A 19,872-nucleotide genomic window follows, 5' to 3' on the forward strand; every position below is an offset into this window, starting at 1 on the left:
GTATTCTAATTATTCTAATTTTTATTATTATGTAATGTAAAAAAACGGTTTTTTTTATATTTTTTTACTAATATATATATATATATATATATATATATATATATATATATATATATATATATAATTTTCATTTATTTTGCATTAAAAAAAAAATTCTCCAAAATAAATTGCTAGGTTTACATCCAATGTTTCACAAAATCATATGGTCTCATTTGAACTCAATCATATATAATCTTAGGATTTTGAACTTTTAATACGAAACAACCCTTCTATGTAGGTCTCTAGGTAATGAATATTAGATTGTACTGAATGAGGGAGAGAAAAAGTAATAAGGGCGATCGTTAGATGTCGATAACTTCCCATATTGCTTGAAAACCAAAGTGAGGCATTAGAGATGTTTTTAAAAGGAACAATAAGGAGTGATAATGACTTAAAAGGATAATATATTTTTCGATTTGTACATATTTGATCACTGAGTTTTTTTTTTTTTCGTGCACGTTTACCCCTTTAACGTTAAACTGTACATTCAGTCATTATGATCGGCTACTTAGTCCTTAATATTTTTGTTCATATTAGTCATTAATATTTTTTTGTTGCAAAATAAGTCATTTTGATTTTGTACTCATTTAGTACTTATGAATGATTTATTTAGGTTTTTCTCACGACATCTTACGTGAAACAATCATTAATGAGGTGTTTGAGGCTTTTGATGCTTATGTTCATCGCGATCTCGACTATTTGGTTGCTTAGGTCATGTGTTCTGAACGTTATAACTTATTCTTACGATCTTGGATTTTAACGATGTTTATATCCAATGGTTCGTATTTTAGTCTACTACAACTTTCATTTAGATTACTTCCGTTAAAAAGTAATATATTTTTACTTACGATCTTTATATCCATACTTTTTTTATGAATGCATGTATGGATGTTTTTTTTTTCTTATTTTTATAAAATCGTAAGTAAAAATATATTATATCTTAACGGGAGTAATCTTAACGAAAGTTGTAGTAGACTCAACAAACGAATACGCGGATATAAAGATCGTTAAAATCTGATATAGTATGAAGAAGTTACGACGTTCATAACACAAGACCTACGCAACCAAGCAATCAAGATCGCGATTGCATAAACATCAACAACCCCAAACACTTTATCAATAATTGTCCAACATAAGATGTCGTGAGAAAAACCTAAAGAAATCATTAATAAGTACTGAATGAGTACAAAAACAAAAATGAATTATTTTGAAACAGAAAAATATTAAGCACTAAATGTGTAAAAAATATTAAATATTAAATGTGTACAAAATGGTGAATATATTACCATATTAAGGCATTTTTCCTGTGTAACCTGGAGTAATCGGTCATAAGGACTGAACGTATACAGTTTAACAATTTGAATGAGTAATACGGACATAAAAAAACTCTGAAAAGAAACTCAGTGACCATATGTATACAAATCAAAAAATATATTACTCTTTTAAGTCGATAAGTAATAAGCATGGACCTCACAACTGAAAATATTGGGTGCCCTTGGTTACCTTTTGAAGTTTTGACTAATAGTAGATTTTTGTAATCTTTTCTCTAAAAAAACAGGATTTTTTTTCCTGTTCGTCATAACCTGTTTTGGTCTGGTTTTTTGTTGAACTAGCGGTTTTTACCGGTTCATTTTAAATGGTATTTTACGCATTAATAATCAGTGATCTAACAGGTTCGCAGCTAAATCGGCTGGTCCGATTCAGTTTTCAAAACAGTGATTAATTTGATAAATTCGCTAAAAACTTGAAGTGTAGGAATGCCAATTAAAAGCAAACGAGGCCCGCTTGAAGATATGTGCTAAACGTTAATTAAGGCTTTATTTTTGAGGGGCCTTATCGTCACATCTCCTGCATTCCTTTAAAATTAAAGCTAAATCTCCTACCATATCTTTAAATTTTTATTAGATCGGTAGGTCATATTATCCGGACATCATTTTTCTCTCAGCACATTTAGTTGACGGCGAAGGGCCATCTTTCGATATCTTTTACCTTTTTACTTTTTAAAATATTTAAATATATACAAATAATATATCAATATTATATTTTATTTATAAAAAATTAAAAATCATAAAATTTTAAGATATATATGATATAATAATAATATTTTTTAAAAAGAAATCAATTGTTGTGTAGTCTTCTTGTGCTAAGGGTTTACAGCACCACCTCTTACCTAGAAGGTGTCAGGTTTTTTTCATATCTTACTGTCATGTCATATCATCTCATCTTAACTGCACCATGGAGGCATACTCATCGGCCAATTTAATGATACATTATTTTCCCTTACTCTCCCAATCTATGAAATCTCCATCCCTTGCTTTTTATATTTTTCTAAATAAATATATAAGAAATATTATTAATTTAAATAAATTCAAATTAATAAAAAAAATTAACTGTTTATTAAATCAAAATAAAATAATCAAAATTACATATAATAATTAAAAGCAAATGAAAAAATAAAACTAATTTAAAAAGGTTCTCATCTCTGAATTGTCGTTTAAATCGATGTGTGATTCCTCGTCCAAATTGATATTTCATTCTTTGCACAAATCATCATTAATAGTATATAACGAAGTTCTTAAATATTTTCCACTAAATTAAGGTAGGTTGGGATGTGTATCTAGATTTTATACTTCCCTTGCTACATATTGTGGCGAATACATATATATACTTATAGAAATGATGGTAGGAGTTTGTTTTCATCATAGTAGCATATCAATTTTCTTTTGTCTTCCAGAATTATAATATTATCTCTTCCAGAATTATAATATATAATATGATACGATGGACGTATAAATTAAGCTTTTTGTTTTCATTAGGTTGCCATGAACCTGTTAAATTATTGATTATCTGATAATGTCTCTTATGGTTACAAAATGTTTGTTCTGTACTCATTCTACTTCATTCTTGAGCTTCGTCAAACTTTAAACGTTTTTCTTCATCCATACATGATCGTGATTTTACAAATAAAGAATATTCAGGATATATCTCATCATTGGGATACTACCATGTTTGTATGATACTCTATTCACTTCAAATATCAAGTCATATGTCTTTCCAAGATAGATGTCGTTAAATACATGTGGCTGATTAAGAACAATATAGTCATTGTTAGAACATGCGACTCTAAAGAATGCATGCCATATTCATAGATCAATACGACACCACTGCTTCTACAATTATCGACAACATTGATTGCACCGTCTATTAAGGAACATTACCCATGGTCAAAGTTACATAGCATTCCAAAAAGCTGATACACGTTTTCATGTGCCACATACATATTGGGATATTAGGTTATAATTCAGTTATACATGCGGAATTTCACTTAACTCTTAAGGGTACATGCAACCTAAATTGAATCTTTGTCTTTTCACTATTAATAACAACATACTTATGAAACAAAAACTATAAACCCTATGATATCAAAATTTTGAATAGAACCACATACCTTTTGCCTAAGTCGAATTAAGCAATCAAAACCTTTGTAGTTTCCTTTTAAAAACTAACTCCAAAAATATGGTAGCCTCTAATGCGTGACACCCAAAACTCAAGAAACTCTAGGATTGAAGGAGATGGGGGAGAAATAGAGAATTTTCAGAATTCTCTTGTATATGTGTTACGCTAAAAATAGAAGGGTTAGACCCCTTTATATAGTTTTTTGATAATCCCATAAACCCTGGATTGGAACTTACAATAATAATATTTCAAATTAGTATTTATCTAGTTTCCTTTTATCAGTTGGAGGCTTCCAGAAACCATATCCAAGGGTACCAAAACCGTTCCCCCTCCCCCCCCCCCCCCCCTTAGGAGGATTCCAGATCCTCTCTTTTGTTCAACTATTGAACAATTGCAGCTCAACCCTTGCACATTTAATTAATTCTAATTAACCTATAATTAATTCTAGTTACTTCTTAATTAAATAATTAATTATTATTTTTAATTAATACATTAATCACATAATATATTAATAAATCATTTATCTCTCTCCTTTTATCAATCTAAACCATTTCCTGGCTGTAAGGTTAACCCAAAAAGGCATTTACTCTTATTCATCAACACTATAGCAATTTAGTTAAGACCTTAGACACATTAATCTAACAGTCTACCACATGGATAAATCACTAACTACAATTGCAAGTACAACTCCAAATAACTAGTAAAAAATGTTTTTCAAAGACACTGTCAAACTCTGATTAGACGTCGATCCTAAGATAAATGATCAACTATCCCTTCGTTCTTCCTGATATCATATGGACCCGAGACATGGATTAGAATCAATCTCATTTTCCAAAATTATGTTTTTTGATTTCCCAATTTGTAATGACGTCATTAGACTACTAATTGAACACATCAATTTAGTCCCATCTAGGCCCAACACTATAATGTCAACATCAAATAACCGAGGGACCCAAATATATTGCTTTTGCTATTAAGGCAAAATAAACGAATAATCTTTGACTATATAATCATATAGTTCACTCCCCAAATCATGCATGGAATTAAATTTTATAACATCTAGTTACGAGATGCATTGGAGTAAACCAATGCACAACTGATTTGAAAACTATGACTTATATATCTCTGTTTTAACAATAGAACATATTATCGTCTTAGAGTTACTTGTTATTAAATCCATGAAGTAATCTCTAAGAGCGGCTTTAACTAATACTGAAAAATCTTCATTTTCAAAATACTCATGAATTTTGCAGCAATCCCTGTCCAATGTCCAATCCCTATTGACAATCTACAAACGATTCATGACAGCCTTAAATCAATACTTACTCTGAATGTATGATTGGCTATGGCATTTTGAAAATATTAATATTCTGGAAATAAAACATGTAAAGTGAAACCCAAGAATAAATTAATTGACAAATGGTATCACACACTTTGAACATAAATAAATTTCTATTTAATTAATCTCCATTCATTTACAATCTATTATTGTTATATTGTTTCAAAACTATCAACTAACTACCAAAATCTAAAATCTAATATCATCTCTTAGTCTGATGCTCCTAGCATGCTCGAAGTGCTTGATCTCGCTCAAACCCTTTATGAAAGGGTCAACAAGGTTATCCTCCGATATACTCTGATTCACAAGTAGAATCAGCCACCGTCTGCTGCTTGGAACTCTTCGAAGTCACCACTTCACCATTCAATAAAAAAACCCATCCATATCTTGCAAAACTATTATCACGATCTGTTTGAAAGCTAGCGTCACTATAGCCATTCACCTTAAGTTCATATTTTCCACCAAAAACTAAGATCATATCTTTTGTTCTTCTCAAATACTTAAGAATGTTTTTCACTGCAGTCCATTGAGCTAAACTAGGATTTCCCTGTTATCTACTGACCATGCTTAAAGAATAAGCCACATCTGGTCGAGTACATGTCATAACATACATGATTGATCCTATAACAGAAGCATACGGGACTCGACTCATCGTATCTATTTCCTTATCATTACTGGGACATTAATCATTGCCCAATTTAACAATATGATGCATGGGTAAGTCCCCTTTTTTGGAATTCTCCATACTTAAACGTTTCAATATTTTATCTAAGTATGTACTTTGGCTAAGTCCTAGTAAACGTTTCTACCTGTTCCTATAAATCCTTATTCCAAGAGTGTACGTAGCCTCTCCTAGATACTTCATAGTGAAACATTTCCCAAGCCAAGATTTCACTTCTTGTAAAGTTGGAATATTGTTTCCTATTAGGAGTATGTCATCCACATACAAAACTAGGAAGGTCACTACACTCCCGCTAGCTCTAACATACACACAAGACTCATCTTCACTTCAACAAAATCCAAACTCTTTCACCATTTCATGGAAGCAAAGATTCCAGATACGAGATGCTTGTTTCAGTCTATAAATGGACTTCTCAAGCTTGCACGCCTTATTAGGGAATATGGTATGTTCAAAACCTCCTGCTTCTGCCACGTAAACATCATCTGCCAGTTTCCCTTTACGGAAAGCAATTTTAATATCCATTTTCCATATTTCATAGTCATAATGAGAAGCTATGGCAAGCATTATCTGAATTAACTTAATATTGACAACTGGTGAAAAAGTCTCATCATACTCAACCCTCTGGGTTTGAGTAAAGCACATTGTAATCAACCTTTCCTTGAAGATTTGTACATTACCATCCATGTCGGTCCTTTTCATGAAGATCCATTTTCAACATACAATTTTCCACACAAGGGCTTGATCAACCAAAGTCCATACTTGATTATCATACATGGATTGGATCTTTCTTTCCATTGCCTCTTTCCATTTGGCAGACTCAGGGCCTGCCATCGCTTCCTTGTATGTACCCGGCTCATCAAAATTTACTAGTGTGTTATCACTGATAAACGTATCCCCATCTACCGTTATATGGAAACCATAAAACTCAGGTGGTGCACTAAATCTACTAGATCAACAAAGAGGTAAAGAATTGTCAATTGGCTCAACAGGTTCAACCTCATGTTAAGAGCTAGTGTCATCAAAGGTTCATTCATTAGATGACTCTTGAATTTCTTATAGATCTATCGTAATCCCACTGTCCTCTATTTATATGAGCTCTCTCGCGAAAGACTCCCTTTTGAGCTACTAAGACCATGTTCTCACTAGGTCTATAGAACAAGTATCCAAATAAATTTTATGGATATCCAATGAAAATACATCTCTTGACTCTGGGTTCCAATTTATCTTGGGTCTCGCGTCTAACGAATAACTCACAACCCCATACCTTGATATGTGCGAGTGAGGGAGGTTTCAATATCCACATCTCATGAGCTGTTTCGATAACCTTCTTGGTAGGAACAAGATTTAGAATATGGGCTGCTATTTTTAAATCATATCCACAGAACGATATAGGAAGGGAATCTCGAATCATCATGGAACAAACCATATGTAGCAAGGTTCAATTACGCCTCTCAGGCACACCATTAAGTTGTGGTGTCCTATGCGGTATCAATTGTGACACAATTCCACATTCCTTTAGATAGTCATTAAACTCGATACTAAGATGCTCTCCACCTCTATCAGATCGAAGTATCTTTATCTTCTTGCCCAATTAATTCTCTACTTTGTGATTAAACTCTTTCAACTTTTCAAAAGTTTCCAATTTATGCTTGATTAAGTAGATATATCCATATATATACTATAATCATGAATAAACATCACGTAGTAGCGATTAGCATCCCTTGTGGAGGATCTGAAAGGACCACATACATCAGTATGGATAAGTTCTAACCAATCTTCACCTCTTTCACAAGTACCAGTGAAATGTGATTTCGTCATCTTCCTCAACAAACAAGATTCACATTCATCGTCTAATTTTTATTCAAATATTTCCAACACTCCATCCTTTTGGATTTGGGTGATGCGCTTCTTGTTGATGTGCCCAAGAGGATAATGCCATTAGCACGCCTTCTCTAAACACTTTGAAGAATCAATACTATAAACATTACTGCCAAGTTGCTTCACATACAAAATAGTTTCATACACACCATCAGAAGTATAAGCTTCAAAAATAAATGCCCCTTATGAAAAACTGAAATCGTACCATCATTATTATTAAAACTATAACGATATCCTTGTCTAAACAAAGCATGAAATGAAATTATGTTCCTTGTCATTTCTGAAGAATAGCAACAGTTTTTTAAAATCAACCTTAACACTATCAAGCATAAGCTCATAAGGCCCAATCTTGGTATCAACCGACTTTCACCTATTCCCCTTGATCAGTTTCAGCTTCCCATTCTCGACCTCTTCACTTTCCTTTAGTCCATGCAAATCAGAACAAATATGGAAACCATATCCCGTATCAAGGACCCAAGAATTTAAAATACATGTGTTATTGATTTGGATAGAGTATGTACCAGATGAAGAGCCAGACACCTTGCCCTTAGCTTCTCTCACTTCTTGTAGGTACTTAGGGTAGCTTTTTCTCCAATGACCTTTCTGGCCATAATAAAAGCACACGTCTTCTTTCAGATTGGCAACAGGAGGAATATCGAAGTTGGGTTTTCCCTTTGACCCACTATACTCTCCAATATGGGATTTCCCTTTTCCACTTGGGTGGGAATGGGCATTTCTCTTCTTGCCTTTGCCTTGTTGAATAGTCACGACTGGGGCATCTGTAACACTATTAGAATGATACTTCTTCATTCCTGCTTCAGTTGTTTGCAATATATTGTGAAGCTCAATTAATGTGGTCTCAATGTTAGTTGAATGATAGGTCAAGATGAACTAATTGTTGGATAAGGTGTCTAAGTCCATTACTATATTTGGTATATACTTGACCTGACTTGGCATGGTCCATTTGGGTTGCATGGCATCAGAACAATTTGGATAGACTTTAATGAGAAGAGGATATTTATGGTTTATTAATGTATTATACGTTCTAATATATTAATATGAATTATTTAATTAGTATTGATCAAGAAAAAGTTTGGAATTAATTTTGTGATCAAAAGAGACTAATTAAATAAATGGGGATTGATTTGGTAAATCATTCATTATTATATAGTGGGCTTATGATCCATAGTTCTTTATGATGGGCTAAACCCATGTGGTGACCCATGGATACTCCATGGAGTCTAAAACCCATGGATCATGAGGAATATGGAAAGACATGAGTTACATGGCGTAACCCTAAGGTGCACACTATACAAAGAAGCCTCATCCAAGCAAAATCGGCACTAAGACATACACAAGTGAGGGCTAGCCGATTTTGGTGCATATCAATCTTCTCTCACGTTATTCCAAGTTGTTGGTGGTGTTGTGTGAAGCATTTGAGGAATCACATTGGGGGTGTTAGGCTCACAAAGTCTTAAGGAATCCAAGCTACAAGAAAGGTATGTCATTCTACTATTTTTTATATTACATATACCCTAATCATATGCTAGTTAGGATGAAACCTTGGAAAAATGAAAGTTTGCATGTATAATAGAGAAAACATAGATCCAAGGTTTCTAGGGTTGCATGCACACCATAGGAGTGTTAGAATGCTCAAAACCCATCAGTGGTATCCGAGCCTAGGCTAGTTTTTAATTATACTTGATGAAAATTGTTTAAAAAATCGATTTTTCTGCTCACTGTTTAGTGAACTCGCCGAGTCCATGGGGGGACTCGACGAGTCCATGTGAAAACTCATCCTACTCGTCGAGTAGGTTCTTGCACTCGACGAGTAGGAGGCCCTGAGTGCAGAATTTCGAGTTTTATTGCTGGAATTGGACTAGGATCATTACCCTAAACTGTTTTTAGATTGTTAAACCGATTTTTGATGTGGTAATGATTGTGCTTATCCAATTTCAATGATAATTGTCAAAGTTTCAAGTTTTATATTAAGTTCATATGATTCTTGAAAATTGTTGATATGAATTATGCATGCTTATGCGTTTTGTTAGATCATAGAAATTATTTGACATGGTTGTTAGTTTAATTGTTGATCTAAATGCCTTTTAATGGACTCTATAACTTGTCCTCAAGTTATGGAATTCCAAAAGTCTTTTCCATTAAAATCATTAAAACTCATAAGTTATAGAAATGAAAGGTTTTGAATAGTTTCAAAACTTGCCCTCAAGTTTTGGAATCTGTAAAGTCACTTTAGAAAACTTTAATTCCAAACCCTAGATTTTGAAAAGTTTAAAATTCAACCCTTATACTTTATAATATTATAAGTTAATAATATATATTTGTATAAGATCAAGTCAGTCTTACCGTTAGTAGGCCTCATTCACGAAGCCGGTCTATAAGGGGGGTATAAGGTTGTTGCCTATAAAATGGCAGCTTAATGGGTGTCCACTCTCACCCACCTCTTCCTTGACTGGTGGAGGATCGTTAGCCGAATGGGTAGGACAAAGACTATAATTCTCATTAAAAGTATATTGATAAATATAAAGTAACTAAACCTTTTATAAATTCCCAATCTTAGTTACTTTAGGAAAATGTGAAATTGATGCTAACCCATGAAATTACACTTTGCACCTTGCTAAAGTCGTTAGTGGAGCGTGTGTGGTTAACCGGCACACTAACTTGAACTTAACAAGGGTGGCAAAGGGTGGCTTAAGGTTTATCATAGATCGGTGGAGCGTGTGTAGTTAACCGGTACATCGGTTAGGTGATAAAATTAAGAGTACCAAGTTAATTTGCATGGTTATTCACACCTTGTTTGTGATCCTCGGTATCCCAGTCACAAACTTAAAGGGCATAACCGAGATTTAAACATGCCATTGAATTGTTCAATGAATCTCAAAAGATCTAGGAGTTTCAATCCAATTAAAACCTAATAATCTATTTCGTTTTTCATGGTGGAAATTGGTAATTCGTCATTTACCTACCTTCAAATATTTTGTAGCTTGGATTACGACATCCCACTTCCAAGTTGTAAAATATTGTGTTGGGTCCTAGCCTTAATATTTCATTTGGGTGTCTTATTAAGGATTCTATATCTAATCTAAACTTGCCTTTCTTCCTTTTCAGATGTCTTCCAACAATGTTGCTTCTGGCTCAAACCCTACTGGCTCCTTCTCTCTCATGAACCTTTGTGGGAGAGTCATCTTTGATGGAACTAATTTCAATGATTGGATTAGGAACGTAAGGATGGTCACTCATTATGAGGACACGTAATATGTCCTCGACAAGGAGCTTAAGGTCATCGATGAGTCTTCTGCTACTCCCGAGGAGATTGATGAGCTCATTAGCCATGAGAAGGATGCCACTAAGGTGTCTTGTATCATGTTGGCTACCATAACATCAGAACTCCAGAAATCCTATGAAGATTTCTACCCTTATGAGATGCACCAGGACCTGATGGAAAGATACCATCAGAGTGCTCGTCAGGAAAGGTTTGAAATCATCACCTCCATGATAACAACAAAAATGAAGGATGGAGAGTCTATCACGGGCCACCTGCAGAAAATGGAAAGATTCATGGACTGTTTGCTAAAGTTAAATGTGAACTTTGATGATGAGTTAGCAATAGATATTATTCTACACTCCTTACCTTCCTGTTATGATCAGTTCCGCATGACCTATCATATGAACAAGGAGGAGGTCACACTTAGAATACTTCAAGAACTTTTGAGGACTACTAAAAGTAGTCTCAAATGTAAGAATGTTGTTTGTACTCCTACCGTCGCCCCTGTTCTGGCAATCGGGCAAGGTAAAGGGAAAAAGAGGAAGACCCATTCGAAGGGTACCAAGGGAAAGTCTCTTGATGGCTCCTCTTCGAGTGGAACCAAAGGTGGTTCTGTCACTCCCTCTTTCAACCCGAAGTATGCACAATGCTTCTACTGTCAGGAAAAAGGGCACTGGAAGCGAAGCTGCCCCAAGTACTTGCAGGATCTTAAGGATGGGAAAGTGAAACCCACCCATGCAGGTATTTACACCATATTGTCTAATAACTCACCACATACTAATTCTTGGGTCCTTGATACAGGGTGTGGAATTCACATTTGTTCTGATTTGCAGGGCCTAAAAAGAAGTGAGGATGTGGTGCACGGGAAGATAAACTTGATCAAGGGGAATAGGAAAGTTTCACCTGTCACCAGGATTGGAGTTTATTCTTTATTGCTTAGTAGTGAATGTGGTGGTATTAATGCTTTTTATAATGATGTTCTTTATTTAAAGCATTACCTTGTAATGGCGTATATGAAACTGTGTCGGTTGTAGACAACTTAGGAAATAATGTTATGCATATTGATTCTTCCACTAGTTTGGATAAGGCATCCTTGTGGCATTGTCGTCTTGGACATGTCAACAAGAAGCGCATAGGCCAACTCCAAAAGGCTGGAGTCATGGAGTCATTTGACTTAAAATCAGATGATAGTTGCGAATCTTGTTTACTTGGAAAAATGACTAAGTCACCCTTGATTGGTACTTGTGCTAGGGGTGAGGGTTTGTTGGATCTCATACACACCGATGTGTGTGGGCCTTTCAGAACTGCCACAAGGGATGCGAACCGCTTCTATGTGACTTTTACTGATGAGTAGATATGGCTATGTCTACTTAATCAAGCATAAGTCAGAAACCTTTGAGAAATTCAAAGAGTTTAAACAAGAAGTGGAGAATCAGTTAGGTAGGAAGATAAAGATGCTCCAATCCGATCGAGGTGGTGAGTATCTTAGTATCGAGTTCCTTGACTATCTTAAGGAATGTGGAATTGTTTCACAATTGACACCTCTTAGGACACCACAGCTGAATGGTGTGGCTTAGAGGCGCAATCGAACCTTGTTAGACATGGTTCGTTCCATGATGATTCGAGCTTCGTTACCAATCTCATTATGGGGGTATGCCTTAGAGACTGCCGCCCATATCCTTAATCTAGTCCCTACCAAGAAGGTTGCCAAAATACCTCACAAGATGTGGACTGGGAAAGTTCCTACTTTAGACTACATCAAGATTTGGGGTTGCGAGGCTTTCGTGAGGCGCGAGACTCACGACAAGCTCGAACCTCGAAGTGAGCGGTGTATTTTCATCGGCTACGCAAAGAAATCTTTTGGTTACCTCTTCTACAGACCGAGTGACAATGTTGTCTTTGTGGCGAGGAGAGGAGTCTTTCGTGAGAGAGAATTCATAAGCCAAGGAAACAGTGGGAGACAAATTGACCTTGAAGAACTTCAATAGTCAAGCGGTGAAGCAACCTCAAACACTAACAATCAACCTGAGGAGGAAACTCCTGTTGATCCGATTGATGAGTCCGTACCTCTGAGGCGTTCCACGAGAGTTAGGAGCGCACCTGATTTTTATTACGGTTTCCATATTACTACAGAAGGTGATGCATTTATCAGTGATAATACACTGGTAAATTTGGATGAACCTAACAACTTTAAGGAAGCCATAGCAAGACCTGAGTCCGCCAAATGGAAAGAGGCTATGGACAACGAGATTCAGTCCATGTATGACAATCAAGTTTGGAACTTGGTTGACAATGTACCGGGTCGTAAGACAGTCTGTGACAACCCGTAAATTTCCATCTTGTAAGTCAATCCAATTCAATCAAAAGTCAGACTCGTTTCTGCTATCTTTTTACTGTCTTTAGGGCCAGTTTGAGAGTCTCTAAGCCTAGTACACTTAAGAGTTGAGTGTTAGGATGAGTTAGCTTGAGTTCAGTGGTTTGCAATCGAACCTGGAACACCTTCAGAAGTGGTTCACAACCGCAAACTAGGTTCACGGTCGTGAACCCATCCTTGGCCGTGAACTAACCTCCAAATATATGAGTTTCACTCATTTTCTCATCACTCCTTCAACCTCCAGCCGTGAACTACCTATTATTTCTCAAGTATCATCAAGTGAAGACCCTCTTTTCACTCCAAAAACGTAAGTATCTCATCCCTCTTCTTGTAGTCCCTTTGAAACACTTGATTCTAGCCTAGATGCAACACTTCTTTCCATGATCTTCATGATCTTCAAGAGTTCATGGTCGTGAACCCTTCATGTTGGGCCGTGAACACTCATGTGTTCTTGGGCCATGAACACCCCATAGGGCCGTCAACTCCTCTTGTGTGGCCGTGATCATCATTCAACCTTCCATTTGTTGTTCTAACACTTCATTCAAAGTGTTTCCTACTTCCTAGGGTTGTTTTCCTTACATGTTAGTAGTTATATACACTAATTGTATGCCTATATATGTCAATATATGCCAAATAGGATCCATTTGTGCTCAGGACTTCACTTGGCATACCAAACATCCTATATCATATCTTCAATCAAATCTCCAACATCAGGTGAGTTTATACCCCTATAATCTACCTTTTAAATATTTATAAATGCTTTTATGGGGGGGGGGGGGGGAATACAAGTTGAACACAATTAAATTGTGTTGCTATTTACCTGTGATAACAATCACAGAAAAGGTTTAATACTGATTATTAAACTAGTATAACATAAAGGACCTTTTAATGGTTAATTCTATAATTTCTTAGTTTATACATCAGAGTTATATATAATTAATATCCGATAGGCAGTGGAATGTGTGACTTCCGCCTCATTTCATGTTCCTTGTTTGGTTGTGGACTTAGGGCAATTTCACGCATTCAACTGTCCGTTCGATATTAGCTTATATATAGTCAGTATAAACTAAGTGATTATAGTAAGAAGTATTGTGGTTACCATTCTTCTAGAGAATCATTACTGTTAATCCTTATGCTTTTAAATATTGTGTTTTAAATGAAGGATTACCAAATACTTCCATAATGACTTGAAGTCATGTAAACTCTTTTAAAAGTTACATAAACTCTTTTTAGACACTACTTGAAAAACAGCCTTTTACGACGCGCAATGCGTGTCGTAAAACGCTCAGACGACGCGCAAATGCGTGTCAAGAAAGGCCCTGTTATAACGAGAGACGACACGCTTTTGCGCGTCGTCTATTTACGAAGCGTATTTACGACGCGCGTCTACGACGCGCAATGCGTGTCAAGGAAGGCCCTGTCATAAAGAAGATGACACGCTTTCGCGTGTCGTAAAATGATGCACAATTACGACTTGCATTGCGTATCATTAAAGCCCATGTCATAAAGAAAGATGACACATATTTTTGCGTGTCATAAAGTTTAAATGTTTTAAAAATTATATATATTTTTTTGTAAATTTACTAATTTTCAAATTACATCACACATTTATTGTCTCATAATATAAAATAAAATTTCATTCACAAAAAATAAAATAAATTGAACAAAGTATAATATGTCATACAAATAATCATTCAAATGTTAAACAAAAATAATACATTGCTAACATGGATTATACATTCCTATAAAACTAACAACCCTCGGTGACCTTGATCTAGATCGAGGTCGACTTGGATCGATGGCGACGATTGGATTTTAGATACACGACATGATTACTGACCTAAGACCTTGTGCAACCACCACACGTTTTAGTGTCTCAAGGGCTAGTATACTTCCTCCTTGCCATCCAATAGCTTTCATTAACAATGGAACCAATGCATAGTATGATTTCTCCTGCATGTTGTTGACATTTTTTGAAAAATATTAGAAAAGAAATTTATGATCTTATGATCTTAATATACCTTCACATCATCAGATGCATCTTGTAAGGACCTAAATATATGAGGGAAGAACTAATTATTTAACCTCTGTGATAGGGGTGTCAACAACCCTGTCAGGCCCATACTTGTGTAACAATCTTTTTGTAATCTATCTAAGCATAAACAAATCCAATATTATAAGACCAAAACACACACAGACTTGATAGATCAAGTGGAATGCTTTTGAAATTCTAACCTTGTATGCACCCTGGTATTCTCTAACCTGCACATCACAAAAAAGATGAGGCTTATTGCAAAAGACTCTCTAGATATATAATGATAAACACAGTACTAGCTAGTTACCTCTTCACCCATGATAAAGACACTGGAATCAGCAGCCATTTCCTCATCAAGAGCAGAGTTCAAAGCATCTCTTACTGTCATCTGCAAAAACATGAAGTTAAATCTATATATACCAGTTTCTCTAAAACCTTATTTCAGCACTATGCAAAGGTCTACTAGTGTTGACATCATCAGTGAAGATGACATCCATTCCAGCTGTAGCCACTTCATTGTTATATGTTGCTGATGGATTCAACTTAGCCAATAAGAATCTTGCCTGTTTTTCACATATTTTTGTGACCAAAATTGAAAAAATCAGCTACATTCAAAAACCAAGAATGTAATTTACTCTATAATTAATGAATATTGTAAAATTTGTTATTTGGAATGCAAGGGTAAAATGGCCATTGAGTCTTGTTCAAACGGTCAGTAGCCATTTAGTCTCGTTCAAAAAATATTAATTAATTATAGAGTAAATTACATTCAGAAACCAAGGAAGGCCATGTTGATCACACACCACCAATCTGCATCATCATGTGGAGCTTGTAACAACCGAGCAAATGCCTACAAAATATAAAAAAAAAAATATTAGTCTGATGGTTTTTTTTTAAATTATAAAAAGGAAAAGTGAAATGAGTAATTCGGTAAATTAACAACTTTTTACCTGAACAAACTGTGATCTTTGAAGATTGAACATGAATTGAGGGAACAATGAGAAACTAGGGTTTAAAGAAAATGAAGAAGGGTCGTCTTTTCTATAGTCCCCAAATTTGGAACAAAGACGAATTAGGTTTCTATCTATCCACCTTGTTGCATCAAATGATTCCTGAAAAGGGTAATTCGGTAAATAAAATTTGTGTAAAAAGTACTAGAAAGCCAACGACTCAGCAGGCCATGACCGAGTTCAGAGCTATTCGTCTGACCAGAGATTTGACTGCCAAAGCATTCCTCGGCTATCGAGAACAAAAATGCCCCATGTTTATGCTACTCTGCCTCTCTTTATCCCTACAACCAGTTGTTTTTATACCAGAAAAAATAAAACCTTTTGACTGACTACACAAAGACATCCCCCCCCCCCCACACACACACACACACCCCAAAAAAAACTACTACATATGATGTAGCATCTCTAATAGAGCAAAACCCACAAAAGATAACTTCAGAATTACCGTTTTCAGGAATGTCTTGAAGTGGGTTTTTGGGTTTAGTTTGTTGATTTTATCTTTGGCTGTTATAGAAGCTATCTTTTGCCCCAGAGACTTGTCAGCCTGCAACAACATTCCATTTTTATTGTAAAGTGTAAGAATTTAAAACATTCATCTTGGAGAAAATTACAAAAATGGTCCTGAACTTTTTTATTCTCACGTTGTTTATCTTTTAGTCCAATATTGAAACTTTTTTTTCTTCCAATTCTGGTCCTTATTTCAAGGTTTCATATCGATTTTGAACCTTGCAACAAGGACCAAAAACGAATATAAGCAGTTTCATCTGGACTATTATTAAACACCTGCCAACATTTCAGAAAATTAAAAACATATAACAAAAAGGGCAATTCGGTAAATTAACAACTTTTTAGCTGAACAAACTGTGAAGTAAAAATATAAATGTATAATAAGTGAAGTAAAGTAAAGGAAGTTGAGTTACAGAATTTACTCCACTGATATCATCGCATTTGCCTGCTTCTGATCTCTAAAGGTCACTTATCTTGATTCAGTGACTTGATGGGAATCACTTTTGGATACTTGGTCTCCAGTAAAAGAAACATGGATGTTCTAATTTCATCACCTAAACAACTTTTAGCTGCATTTTTTTCATTGGTTCGAAGCTCTCAAACTTTTTTACTAGAAAGTGAAGTGTCTGGTGCAGCATAAATACTTGTTAAGAGCATGGGTTTCCATTACCCCTGGATTGGAAACAACTGGTCTGTCATACAGAAAAGAGCCACCGGCTGCTTGTTCATAATTTGATCTCTCTCGAGATTGCTGAGCATATGTCAACACCTGCCCAGTTTTTTTTATATTAAAATTAAAATAAAACACAGCATGCATTCTTCATTTCTTTTCTGTATGTCTAATCTCTAAACTAAAATAAAGAAGTTATACTGAGACGAACAAGGGGATTCCTATGTTCTAGATATCTAAGAACAATTTCTGCAACCTCTCTGTATCTTGACATCATGAATTCACCTGTATCTCTGTTTCATGGAAAAAGTTTATTCAAGCAAGTAGCAACTAGGGTTTATTAACTTAACTGCCCTTTCCCTAACAGCTAATGTTGGATCCCTCAATGCCACCCAAATACAAACCCGATGATGGCTACTGCCCATAGGACTACCACATGAACATTGAAAACTGTAGAAGCATTAAGTAATGATTACAAAATACAAACCCGCAAGCGATGCTTTATGAGAAGAGCATGAGCATCTAAACCCTAAAAGAACCAGAAAGGGTAGAACGAAAATCGAGCAAGAGCATAGGGGTACCTGAAGAGAAGAACGGAATCTTGTTCGAGCAAATGATGTTGGAGGGTTTCCGGATTGCAATTACGATGTAGTTTTTTACAGAAAACAGTCATGCTTTCCAATTCCATATAGGAGTGCAGTGCTTCGGCCTTTGAGCGTAACATTCGTGTTTGGGCCCATGTTTCCAGAAATTCTAGTATCCGCTTTTGGGCTTCTATAATCTTTCATCAATACGGAAAGATGCTTAGAACAAATGAGAATCAGAAACGAACGAGAATAAATATTTGAATTCCTATTGAGACTTGAGAGTATAATACTAAATTAGGGCTTTTCTGACAATTTCAACATCGAGTGGGAGATATGGCGGTTCCAGTGGGTAGAAGTAAGTAAGGCTTGATCCATGTCCTCCCTTTCTCTCGAACGCCTTTTGTATCCGATAGAGATTCCTTCATAACTTCCACTTACCGATGATGCTGATTATCCAGACTGGCCTTGGAAAACGACATCAACGGAGGTGAAGGGAACGCACAAAGAAACCCTTGTGAGAGAGAAAGAAAGATTTGATTTGAAGCAACCAACAAATGAAATTGAAAGGTAGAGGCGCTACACTCCTTTTTTTTGTTCATGTCACCACACATCAACATAGAGAAATCGAGAACCCCTGCGGGTTTGATCTGTTCAAAAGACGGGATCAGAGATTTGGTGATATTGATTTTGTTGTGGGAGAAAAGAGGATTGGTGATGATATTAGGATTTTTTTTGGGTATTAGAGTGAGAGAGATATACAGAGAGAGAGATAGAAAAGAACGATGGAAATAAGGTAGAGGATAACGATGGATTTTTTTTGGGTATTAGAGTGAGAGAGATATACAGAGAGAGATAGAAAAGAACGATGGAAATAAGGTAGAGGATAACGATGGCGGCCTTTCAAACTTTTTGGATTTTCGTTACCCACCAGCTGCAAAAGAAAAGAACGCCCTTTCATTAAAAAAAGTATAAAGCGACATTTCTAGACGACGCCCATTTTTAAATAAGTGACATCCGTGTTTTTAATTTTTTTTGTTGGACGTTAATTTTAGGGCACGCACAAAAGCGTGTCCTCTATCCTTCAAATTTTAGAAGAGATGACATTATTTAGGGCACACGCTTTTGCGTATCGTAAATCACCGCGTGTCATTGTTTGCGCGTCATTAAAAGGCTGTTTTCTAGTAGTGAGAATACCATTAAACTCTTTTAAATGTTTTTATAACTCTTTAAACTTATAATTGTCAAAATCATGTTTATATATGTATAAGTATATAAATAAGGCTTAAAGGGCTTAGGACTAATGAATTGCCTTATTTCCTTTTCCTTGTTTGGATGTGGGCTTAAGGTGGTGTTATTTGTCCGAAGGTCGTTTCCTTCTTAATTATATATATATATATATATATATATATATATATATATATGTATAATATATATATATATATATATATATATATATATATATATATATATATAATACATATATGAATACAAAAGGTTACTTCAGTTGGTATCATTACCTTTGTATCACGCTGAGAAAAAGGGGTACATTCATGAGAAATCATGCTAAATAGATAGACCATATAAATTATAATAGGTATAATTTATGAAACAAACGAGAAATCTATTTTCTAGATAAGTATACGAGGTTAAACTAGTTTGTCAAGAAAAGGATATAATTTGATCTTTTACTTAAACCAAAATGTGATAGTACGTCTTCAGGACATAGCAATATACTTGCTATGTTACATTCTTGTAACCAGAGTCTCTTAGAGGGAGAGCGGGCATTGTGTGTATAGATCTATACGGGACTAACAATCCCACATCACGACTGTTAGCTACAGTCTGGCAGATAAGCCATGGTGTGACAAATGTCACATATTCAGTTTCGACGCCAGAAGGTTGTCGTGTTCATTCTAGTCTATCAGCATGGTTACAACTTTATTACATTTTAAACCCTAATTAACCAGTTTAATAATATGGTGGTTATTACACCAGTAGTGTACTTTTAAGAA

At 35.2% G+C, this 19,872-nt stretch overlaps 1 protein-coding gene across 20 annotated transcripts; it reads right to left on the reverse strand.

The window, feature by feature from the left end:
• Positions 1 to 14,706: 14,706 nt before the first annotated feature.
• LOC145166104 (pyruvate dehydrogenase E1 component subunit beta, mitochondrial-like) lies at positions 14,707 to 18,675 on the reverse strand. Of its 20 annotated transcripts, none has more exons than XM_079085034.1 (10): positions 17,855 to 18,675; positions 17,017 to 17,372; positions 16,542 to 16,640; positions 16,296 to 16,377; positions 16,037 to 16,198; positions 15,560 to 15,936; positions 15,394 to 15,474; positions 15,287 to 15,313; positions 15,137 to 15,199; positions 14,707 to 15,004 (listed from the first exon to the last, which is right to left on the reverse strand). In XM_079085034.1, the coding sequence occupies exons 6-10, from the start codon at positions 15,581 to 15,583 to the stop codon at positions 14,867 to 14,869; spliced, it is 333 nt and encodes a 110-aa protein (XP_078941160.1). In that variant the 5' UTR covers positions 15,584 to 15,936; positions 16,037 to 16,198; positions 16,296 to 16,377; positions 16,542 to 16,640; positions 17,017 to 17,372; positions 17,855 to 18,675; the 3' UTR covers positions 14,707 to 14,866. The 20 variants fall into 20 exon arrangements, 8 of the variants coding, with proteins under 8 accessions (XP_078941160.1, XP_078941161.1, XP_078941164.1 ...); XM_079085035.1 differs by having other exon boundaries at positions 15,560 to 15,649; positions 15,854 to 15,936; positions 16,037 to 16,377; XM_079085038.1 differs by lacking the exon at positions 16,296 to 16,377 and having other exon boundaries at positions 17,026 to 17,372.
• Between the last annotated feature and the right edge of the window lie 1,197 nt (positions 18,676 to 19,872).

Source organism: Lactuca virosa, chromosome 3 (genome assembly GCF_052849685.1).
Source record: "Lactuca virosa cultivar CGN04683 chromosome 3, Lactuca_virosa_CGN04683_v6, whole genome shotgun sequence".
Taxonomy (NCBI): domain Eukaryota; kingdom Viridiplantae; phylum Streptophyta; class Magnoliopsida; order Asterales; family Asteraceae; genus Lactuca; species Lactuca virosa.